This window comes from Arachis ipaensis, chromosome B10 (genome assembly GCF_059453495.1).
Source record: "Arachis ipaensis isolate K30076 ecotype BB chromosome B10, ASM5945349v1, whole genome shotgun sequence".
Classification (NCBI taxonomy): Eukaryota; Viridiplantae; Streptophyta; class Magnoliopsida; order Fabales; family Fabaceae; genus Arachis; species Arachis ipaensis.
The window spans coordinates 16,748,441-16,760,000 of record NC_142435.1 but is presented as its reverse complement, the minus strand read 5'-3'; the positions used below and the strand labels follow the sequence as shown (position 1 = coordinate 16,760,000).

The window sequence follows — 11,560 nt, the reverse complement described above, 5'->3', positions numbered from 1 at the left end:
TTGCTCTCCTTTATTCGCATTTTTCTTCTCTACATTATAGATTTGGATTGACTTCAATGTAATTAGCTTCATCATTCATCTTCTTCGTTTTCTTCTTTGATCTGTACTTCTGAATTGAAACAATAAATTAATCAAATTTAAATCAGTTGAATGAGTATGATTTGGACAATTCTTCCGAAACGTATCAATTTGATGAGGTTTGGATTATTGAATTTTGAATCTAATTCAATGGAATGAAATTGCTAATTTTATTTGAAGTGAATTGAATGGACTGAGGTGATCTATATCTGAATTAAATTTAATTGACTTGATAATATGTAACTGTGACTAACTGTAAGTAATTGTGAGTAAATTTTCGGTTCAGTAAGTACTAGAGAGTTGATTCATCATGTTCATGTTTTCGGTTTGGTAAGCAGAAAGGAGTCTAAAAAAATTAGACGAATATATTCTATTTTGTTCCCTAAGCATTATATAATTGTTTCACCGTAATTAAGATTTCGGTTCACCATAATTAAGATTTTGGTTCACCATGCAAACCAGCTGTGTTGTGGATGAAAAATTTGTCCCAAAGGTGGGAATGATTTTCAAGACACTAGAAGAAGCTGGAAAGTTCTACAAACATTATTCCAAACTTGCTGGTTTTTCTACCAAAATAAGAAACACGACTTGGGAAAGAGACAAGATTAAGAATCAACTAATTGTGTGCTCTAGAGAAGGGATGTGGAAATCAAAGATATCTCCAACTTTAAAGACAAACTCTTCAGCTGGGTTAAATTGTCCAGCCAGAATTTACGTACACATAATAAAGGATGTTGGTCTTTGGATAATTTCCAAAGTTGTTTTGAATCACTCACGTCCTTGTTGTGCAGACCAGGCTGAGATGCTCAAACAACACAGGGAGCTTAGCATGTTCGTGCGTCGCACCATCGAAACCCACGAGAAAGATGGAATCAGACTGAGCAAAACTTACCAATCATTTGTGGCAGCAACTGGCAGCCACCGTGAACTAGGTTTTATAGAAAAAGACGTAAGGAATTACATCATAAGGGAAGTACGGAATATTTCCGAAGAAGACGATGCCAAAGAATTTGGGAAGTACCTAGTTAGAATGAAAGAGAAGAACCAAAATTTCTTCTTTGAGCTTAACCTTGAAGGCGATCACTGCATTAAACATGCATTCTGGGCTGATGCAAGAAGCAGGGCTGCATTTAATTATTTTGGAGACGTAGTTTTATTTGGCACCACCTATAACACAAACCGGTATTCGGTTCATTTAAACATAGTTTTGGTGTTCAGTGAGTGTATATATTTCGGTTCACCATCTTGTGGCTGTTATTTATGTAGGTAGAATTTGGTTTTAGGTTCTTTTGTTGGCGTGAATCACCACGGCCAATCAACACTTCTTGGATGCGTGCTGATAAAAAATGAGGACATCCAATCATTCAAATGGCTATTTGAGTGTTGGTTACATTGCATGGGAGGAAAGGCACCAAAAGGTATTCTTACCGATCAATGTGCATCGATTCAAAGGGCAAATGAGCTGTGCATGCCAACAACAATTCACTGCTGGTGCATCTGACACATTATGAAGAAGATTCCAAGCAAATTAAATGGCTACAAGGGGCACATCGATATTGAACAAGAGATGAGCCATGTTATTTGGAACTCGTACACAAAAGACACATTTGACAGAAACTGGAACGATTTTCTTACAACGTATGGCCATGGAGGCAACAAGTGGCTTTCAGGTAATTGAGGTTTCAATTCGAATTATTTTTATGCTCATTTTTTTCCAAAGCATGCACTGTTTTTGGTTCACCAGACCTTATAGTTTCGGTTTGGTATACAGAGCTGTACGAGGATCGCCATATATGGATTCCGGTTTACTTGGATCACCACTTTTAGGCCAGGATGAGAATCACGCAAAGGAGCGAGAATATGCATTAATTTTTCAACAAGTTCATCACATGGAATAGCTCCTTGAGACAATTCGTGAAGCAATATGACAATTGCCTAGCAAGCAGAGAGCAAGCAGAGAGAGAATTTGATGCTGCAGATTTTCACACCATGATATCGTGTGCAACAAAATCAGCAATAGAGGCACAGTTTCAGCATGTATATACCCATGAGAAGTTCAAGAAAGTTCAAGCTCAATTCAGAGGTAAAGTGAATTGTATCACAAGATCAATGCATTTCACCCTAGGTTTCACAACATATGAAGTAATAGAGTAGGTTTCCAACTCCAAATTCAATAAGTTTGTCGTCACCTACGACGCAGTATCGTGAGATGTAAAGTGCCATTGCTTGCTGTTTGAGTCTAGGGGCAGATTGTGCCGCCATTCCCTAGGTGTCCTAAGCTTTGAGTGAGTGGATAATGTGGCACCGAAATACATATTGGAACGTTGGAGCAAGAACATAAAGAGGAGGCATACACACATCAAGAGCAGCCAAGATGAGCCTCTACTGGAGCCAAGAAGTAAGAGATTTGATGAATTGGTGTTTCAGTCACACAATATATGTGAATTTGCATTTGAGTCTAAAGAGTTGACCAGAATTTTGCACTGAGCATTTGACAAGGTCATGGCGGAGATGGAAGAATATCAAGGAAGAAGCAAAGAAAAAAGTTTGTTAACCCACGAAGAAGCGACATTAAGCAATATAAATGACCTTCAAATCCCACCACATGTCAAAACAAGAGGTCGGCCCAAGAACAAACTTGGATCAAATCTGGAAAAAAAAGATCTCAAATGCCATGAAGAAAAAGAAAAAGACAGCTCCAAGCGAGATAAAAAAATTGACTTGCTTTTGATTAGTTAAAAATTCAAATGTTCATTTTGTTAATACACAATTATGTCTTTTGTAGTTGAACATTTTAGACTCCGAATCATCGATTCAGTCAAGCTCCACTCTTTACAATACACCAGATATGAATTATCCAAGAGAGGATTTTACAAGTTTTAGTTTTCATTAATGTAAATTTTTGTTCACCCATGAGCAAATTTCGGTTCACCATGGTTATAGAAAGTTTAATTTCTGAATGTTGATAGTCTTTAATGAATAGTCACTTTTTTGTGAAATTCTATATTGATATATGTAGTTTTTCGATTCGTCTAGTGTATTAATTTCTAAGTTGAATAATTAGAATTTGTTTTTTGGTTATTGGTTCAGAGTTCAGAGTTCAGGGTTTAGGGATTAGAGTTTAGGCTTTAAGGTTTAGGGTTTTATGGTTTAGGGTTTCTGGGTTCAAGGTTCAGTGTACAGGGGTTCAATGTGTTTCAAACTTTCAGTTTGCCCGTGTATTAATTTCGGTTCACCGTGTTCATGGTTGAGGGGTTTAGGTGTCTAGGGTTTAGGGTTTAGGGTTCAGGATTCAAGGTTTTAGAGGTTTAGGGTTTACGGTAGGGTTCAGGGATAAGGGTTTAGGGTTCAGGGTTTAGCATTTAGGGTTTAGAGTTCAGTGTTCAGGGTTCAGGGTTCGGGTTCAGGGTTTAGGTTTTAGGGTGTAGAGTTTAGGGTTTATGGGTTCAGGGTTCAGTGTTCAGGATTCTAATTTTAGTGTTTAGGGTTTAGGGTTTAGGGTTCAGTATTTAGGGGTTCAGTGTGTTTCTACCTTTCGGTTCGCCCGGTGTATTAATTTCGGTTTACTATGTTTTTGGCGTTCATAATTTTTTGGTAAACACCCTGATTTCATTCACTGTGAACCTGCAACAAAACAGCAGCCAGGCAGTTCCAACAGGTATATAACAAGACAAGGAGTAATCTATCTTGAATCAGTATACACATTAAGATTAGATCTATACATTAATATTAACATTTACATTAATGTTGACATATATACATTCAAAAGAAGCAGTGTCTACTTTTTTAAACAAGTTAAATAAAATGTTGTTAATTAGAACCAGTCAAACTGCACTGGTTTTGAGATTCAATTGATGTTTCTGAATCCGTCGGAACAATTTTTCTTTTTTCATGAGCCTCTTTAGTCTTGTTCTTTCTGCCAGCGTTATATTGTCAAATTCAGATTCTGATTTGGATTTCGAAAAAGATTCTTCTTTCGGAGAAGAATCCATAACAACAACTTTCTTTTCTTCTTTCTCCCTTTTTTTTTTCTTTCCCCTTCAGAAAAGTTGTTTTGTTTTGCACCTTCTTTCTTTTTGTTTTTTCGTCCTTTATTTGCTTTCTATATAGATGTCCGTAAAACACAAACTTATTTAGTTAGCAGAGTATTTTAGAAGCATCTGAAACAAGGAAATACAAAAATAATTAGGTGAATTAAAATGACCACAAACACTGAACTGAACGCAATTCATGTGATGAATAATATGTAATAAAGATTCAATTATCAAGAAAAATATTTCTGCATGAACAATGATTCAAATTAACATATTACCATTGTGTCCGTTGCTTCCTCAGAAATCCGGTCAAGCATCATCTTCTTTGTACAATAGGCTACCCACGGTGCCGGGGGAGCATCAAGTCCATTCAAGCGAGGGAACTTGGTTTCATGGAAGTATATCAGCAACAAAACAAAAACACAACCCTCAATGGACTGTTTCTTCCCCTTTCTCTTGTTTTCGATTCCATTCCTCAAGAAGCTGAGCACATGATTTGCCCAATCCCACTGTCGGATGTTGTCCACACAAAAGATAGGTGGCTTATGGATCGCGGAGGCCATGCTTATCGTCATCCGCAACAAGAAGCACTTCTGTACGAAGATGACAAAAGTCCTACGAAATTTTTGCCGGTTCTCCTCCCCTTCAACACTCATATTTAGGACAGAATTTGTCAAAGTTACCAACGTAACACATTTGAGGCTGTCAAATATTGCCTTGTCTTCCTTATTCAGTTTGCGATAGTCAACCTTTTAGGAAAATGATTCCCTACAATATTTTAATAGCAACAAATGAGCCAAAAAGGTTCAGTTTAATTTTTTATATACCAATGAACCAAAATTAAAGGTAACAATGAACCGAAATTATAGGGAGCAATGAACCGAAAATAAGCAAGAAGTGGAAAGTGTATTACCGTCGTGGCTTATCCCCAGCGCAGCTGCTACCTTGGCAGGTGTTATGTATATTTTTTCATGGAGAGTTTTTAGGCATCCACGATACTCATCATAGAAATCAATCAATTTTCTTAAGAGGGCGTGAGAGACGTTCATTTCCGGGACATGTGCTAGGGCACCGAATCCCATTTCTTCAACTATATCTTTCTTTTCCTGACTCATATTATTGAACACTGTTGCTAAAGAATAGTATTTCTCCATGAAAAAGAGGTACTGAACAGAGTAACAACCAATTTCAAAGCCCTAGTTACACTATCCATTGAACTGATTGAAAATAACAACAAATTTCATTCCAAACCCTAGTTATACTGTAAAAATGCATTCACAATAGTTCGATCTTCTAAACGAAGCAAATCAATCCAGTAAACCTAAAATGCAACTAGGAGAAACGCGACATTACAAGATTTCAAGTGAACAGTAGTTTTCTCATACTTTTGGTAGTCTTTGTTTCTGTTTTTGTTCGTTTGTGGTTGTTCGTTGCCAAATCTTCTAGCTATTCTTCTGCAGTAGTGATTTTCACAGAGAACGTGACTGAAATTTGAGTGATTTTGAGAGAGATTCGAAGAGAAGGATTGGTTTCGTGCGTTTTGAAGAAGAAGAAATGTTTTATTATAATGAAGCGTGTAACACCCTAATTAGCCTAACCTTTACCTCGCGTCGTAAAGCAAAGGTTAATCAGAGATTACGACAGTTCTAAGCTCATACATATAATATATATAGAAAGAATAGTATAATCTAGAAATCTGATGAAGGATATAGCTCAAAAACAGGATTTACAAAACGCAAAACGTACGAACGAAGCTTCTAACTTAAAGCACAAGATATAGATAAGATATATCGAAATATAATAGTATAATATCATAAGAAACTAGCCATAGCTCGCGGAGTTTAAGATGGCTAGCCATATACAGATATACAGAATCAGACAGTAAAAACATCTTATACAAGTTTTGTTCTCTCAAATACAAGCCTCTAGGCAAAACAAAATACAAATGTGAGAGATATACAAAATAAGCCAAAAAGACGCAAAAGATAGTATCCGGATCCTCCGCTTCTGTCACCAACCAGACAACTCACCGAGGTGGGTTGCGACCTGCATCTGAAAAATACAACAGAGATATGGTATAAGAACTGGAGGTTCTCAGTATGGTAACAGTGCCCAGTGATGTAAGATGTAAGGCTTCAGGACGCCGAAGGCAATCCTAGAACTTCACCTCACATACGGATATTCAAGCTTAGAACAAAATATAATTAACGTAAACCTTAAACAATAAACAGGGTTTTCTAAACTTAAAGGTTTCTAACTAATACTAATCACACCGCTGTATCCCACAGCCTTCGCTAACCTAACCTCCGTGTGATCCCATCGCCACCACCAACATAACCTCCTCAGCACCAGACAAACACAAGATAAATACAAGCAAGTAAAACACAGATAATATTCATTTACAGCAAGTAATTCAAGAAGCAAGTAGGCATGTTATACAATTAGGCACTCTCAAGTAATCAAAGCAAACAAGCATATAGAAGATGCATATGATGAATGCCTATCCTATTGGCTCATAATATCACTTGTCGGTCCATGAATGCCAACCCGACACATCCTTTCGGATGTCGCTTTTCTGCCACACCCACGAATATAGTGTCGGGCACACTCTATTGACCCACAGATATAGTGCCGGGCACACTCCATTCACCCACGAATATAGTGCCGGGCACACTCGCATGCGTAACCCAAGGATATAGTGCCTGCCCACTCTTGCAGCAGAAAAGATTATCAATCATAATTCAATCCCAGGGACATAGTACCCTGCACACTATCATACTTAACCCAATGATATAGTGCCTGACACACTCTCATTATTCAACAAGGTCATCATTCCTCTATGAGTCCTCAACTCATCACAACCATCATCCATTCATCATTTCCATTCCAAAACTCATTAGTTCCTCAGTTCCTCAATTTGTTGTCAATAATCACCAAGTTCACTACACTTCCTTTTCTCTCAACCAAACTCATCCTCAATACACCAGAAACCTAGACCTCCATTTGCTAACTTTTCAAGATAATACCAATTTAACCCTCTTAGGATATTTCCCATGTTTTAATACCCAAAAATAAGCCCAAGAATCATAAAATGGTGTCACAGAAGTTTACAAGCTTGCTGAGAAGGTAAAATAGTTGAAAACAAAATTTAAGTTTGAGAAACAGGCCATGTGCGTACGCACAGGGTGTGCGTGCGCATGCCCAGGAAGAATTTAAAAGTGTGCGTACGCACAGGGGTGTGCGTACGCACAGGGGTGTGCGTACGCACAGGGGTGTGCGTACGCACAGGTACCAAATCTTGTAAGGTCTGTTCGCTCGCACAAGGTGTGCGAGTGCCCCCAACAGACTGACCTTCCCAATGTGTGCGTGCGCATAGGACTGTGCGTACGCACAGGTTGCAATCCCTCATTGGTGTATGTGCACACAAGATGTGCTAGCGCTGCCAACAGCACGCCCATCCCTGCCTGTGCGTGCGCACAGGGCTGTGCATCCGCACAGGTCTAAAATCTTGCAGAATTGTGTGTGCGCACAGGGCTGTGCGTGCGCACATACCAGAAATCCCAAATTTTTGTAACTCTGCAGCATTTTCAGATTCCGACACCAATCTTTGAATGATCATAACTTTCTCTACAAAATTCCAAATTTTACAAACTTTATATCAAATCGAAGGGTTTTCAATAATCTTTAATTCTAAACAAAATTCAACAAATTTTGAAAACCAAGGCAGAAGTTATGATCAGACAAAGTTCACCAAAAATTCATTTTTACTCAAAATCTCAAATACTCAATTTTAACAAACTTTCAAACTAAAACCAAACTAGTCACAACTCAAACAATACTAAAACAGCCCAAAACTCATATCAAACACTACTTCAACCATTTTCTCAATCACACAACCTTCTAAACTATTCAACAATTCCAATTCCAACCAAATTCACATTTTCCACTATCCATTAACCTTATTAACATCAACAAACCCCATCAACCATTAACAATCCTCAAAATCATCATTACCCAATTTCCCACATCATACACCAACACCATTATTTACCATAATCAACACAACTCATAAATAATCATCAATAATACCAACAACTCTCAACAACCATAATAAATATCAATACTCATCCTCAATTTTCTCAATATCAACAACCATCATAACACTTATAATCAATACCAACCATCAACAATATTAGCAATTACTACAAATCCTCATCAATATAAAAAATCATCAATCCCTCATCAACAACAATAAACCACACATTCCTCATCAACCTTCATAATCATTAAATACCAACAACATCAATATTCATCATAAATCATTAAATACCAACAACCTCATCAAATCATATAATCATTATTACTAGTATTTGAATTCGTTCCACATAATACCACCACTTCATTTATCAATCTTCATCAACAACACCAATCATCAATACTCACTAACACCAACAATTACATCAAATCACATATAATTATTCATACACCAATATCATTCAATCCTATGTTAGGGTCAACTAGCCTAAGTGTCCAGAAACATTACATATTACATAAAGAAAACCAAAATCATACCTTGGCTGATTTCCAAACGCACCAAATACCAAACGAAGCCACCAAGCTTGATCCAAAGCCTCAATCAACTCCAACAAACACCAAAACTCAATCTAACATCACATATATATACCAACATCAAAACCTAATATACACAAAATAACTAAACACAAAGATTTAGTAAAACCTTACCTTATCCAACGAGATTAGGGATAAAATCCAACATTTACCCACTACTAGAGATCACCTAAACAGGCAAAACTACAAAACTTGCTCAAGAACTAAACCCAAAATATGCAGAAACTTAGGGCAAAAAACTGGGAAATGAGCTTTGAGTTCTTACCAGAAAAACTTAGATAGAAAGGAAGAGCTCGTCAAGAGCTTCACGTGGTCGTAAACGGCTCGTCAATCGGAGGTCCGTAGCTCAAGTTATGGCTCCCGGGAAGTGGAGGATGAATAGTAAAACCCCACTCCTCTCTTCTCTCTTCTCATCAGCGCCCCTCTCTTCAAATTGAAGAGAAATGAGCTGAAATGCTCATTAAATGGGCATATATATATTGGGCCTTGGGCCCGATCCAACCCATTAGCATTTTTGGTTCGTTTGGCCCACTTTGGGCCAAAACCTTTAACACTAACGCCCGGTTTTTCATTCCTAATATTTTAGTGATGTTGGAGGTGGGTAAATTTATTTGGGCTTGGGTCAACTTGTGATTTAGGGTTTATGGGTTCAGGGTTCAGTGTTCAGGGGTTCAATGTGTTTCAAAATTTCGGTTCGCCCCGTGTATTAATTTTGGTTCACCGTGCTCATGGTTGAGGGTTTAAGGTTCAGGATTTAGGGGTCTAGGGTTTAGGGTTCAGGGTTCAGGATTTTGGGAGTTTAGGGTTTACGGTAGGGTTCAGGGTTTAGGGTTTAGAGTTTAGCATTTAGGGTTCAGAGTTTAGTGTTCAGGGTTCAGGTTCAGAGTTCAGGGTTCGGGTTCAAGGTTTAGGGTTTAGGGTGTAAGGTTTAGGGTTTAGGTTTTAGGATTTTAGGGATTTAGGGTTTATGGGTTCAGGGTTCAGTGTTCAGGGTTCTGGTTTTAGTGTTTAGGGTTTAGGGTTTAAGGTTCAATGTTTAGGGGTTCAGTGTGTTTTTACCTTTCGGTTTGTCCAGTGTATTAATTTCGGTTCACTGTGTTTTTTTGGAGTTCTAATGTATTGGTAAATACAGTGATTGCAATCACTAAGAACCTGGAATAAAACAGTAGCCAGACAGTTCCAACAGATATATAAATATTAACATTTGATACATACATTAATATTAAGAATAGATATATACATTAACATTGACATATATACATTTGAAAGAAGCATTGTTTGCTTTTTTAACAAGTTATACAAAATATATACAACTACTATATGCATTGTTTGATACATACATTGACATATATACATTTAAAGTATGCATTTTTTGCTTTTTAAACAAGTTAAACAAAATATTGTTAATTACAACTAGTATATGCTATTTGCTATCTAAATCCACAGATGTGTATTTACAATAAGGGTTGGAGAGGAAAGCAGATGGCTTGGTGAGTCTTATTGCTTTAGATTCTGAAATCACTTGGTCTCTGATTTTGTTCATTTTCATGCAACAAAGGATTTGGACCATATTGGTATCTGAAGTCATCAATGTCTTTCTGCATTTCAATTGAAATGAATTAGTTACATAAGAAATGAACCCAAATGAAATAAGAACAATATCATTCAAATCCCTAATCATAATGTAAAAATGCAATCACAATAACCCTAAACCCTGAACACATTAAATATCAAGTAAATCAAAATCACATTAAATAACAACAAATTTCATTCAAAGCCCTAGTCATACTGTAAAAATGAAATCACAGTAACCCTAAACCTTGAACAAATTAAAAGGAAGCCATCGAACCGAAAAATATTCACTTGGTGAATCAAAATTATATGAGCCACCGAACCGAAAATTGTTTATGTGGTGAATAAATGGTGATGAAATTTCAATCAACAAGAATAGTATTTCTGCATGGAAAAAAATTATTGAACAGAGTAACAACCAACTTCAAAGCTCTAGTTACAATATCAACTTAACTGAATGAAATAAGAAAAGAAAGAAGTTTATTAATTTAGAAAGTACTTACTTGTGTCTAAGCTTTATATTTATATCTCTTCCCGCTTTTTATTTTTTGTGGATCTATTGTTTCGAGCCATTTCATCACGAATATTCCACAATCATAGCTAAGCAAGAATTGAGTATAATACAATCAATAGTATAAAAAATAAAACACATTAAAAATAGCACTATAGAAGAGAAAGATTCTTACTTTGTACGTTGACCATTCAATTGGATATACTCTACTTCCTCTCCCTGTCCATCCTCCATTAAGGGTTCCGCCCCAGCATACACTCTCATCTGGAAAATTATTAAACCCTGAAAGACACAAAAAAAGTAAATAAACAGAACCAACAACATCAACCAAACTCCTCTCATGTACAAAATAATTTGAATAATTTACAAGAAAATAACTTACAACAAATTTGTTCAGTTCCTTTCTCGAATCAGGTATATCTTCTGGCTTCTTGTTGATAGGGTCAAGGACATAGAATTTCTTTTTGTTTACATCAGCAATCCACAACCACCAATGCCCTCCATTACAAATTGGGACAAATAGCTGAAGTTTTGGATAATTATAGAATATTTCAGTCGAAACAATAGCAAACAAGAGAATTATCAAAGAATTTTTAGATATTACAACTTACAAATGGATGCGATGCAAGTTTCCTTTTGTCAAAAAACTGGCGGTGGTGGGCATACTGCTCAATATTAAAACTATAGGCTTTGTTTGTCATCTTATCAGTGTACTTCACGCCATGTGTTCCTAACA

At 36.7% G+C, this 11,560-nt stretch overlaps 1 protein-coding gene across 1 annotated transcript; it reads left to right on the top strand.

Moving 5' to 3' along the window:
* Positions 1-529: 529 nt before the first annotated feature.
* On the top strand, positions 530-1,579 carry LOC148579262 (protein FAR-RED IMPAIRED RESPONSE 1-like). Its single transcript, XM_088489235.1, has 2 exons — positions 530-1,267; positions 1,349-1,579. Exons 1-2 carry the CDS (start codon positions 530-532, stop codon positions 1,577-1,579), a joined length of 969 nt encoding a protein of 322 aa, XP_088345361.1.
* Positions 1,580-11,560: the final 9,981 nt, after the last annotated feature.

What these genes read in the sequence shown, in the direction of transcription:
- LOC148579262 (XM_088489235.1), top strand. Translation starts at nt 530, where the DNA reads ATGCAAACCAGCTGTGTTGTGGATGAAAAATTTGTCCCAAAGGTGGGA. An exon ending in ATAACACAAACCGGTATTCG is followed by an intron (nt 1,268 to 1,348) that starts GTTCATTTAAAC and finishes TTATGTAGGTAG; the next exon opens with AATTTGGTTTTAGGTTCTTT.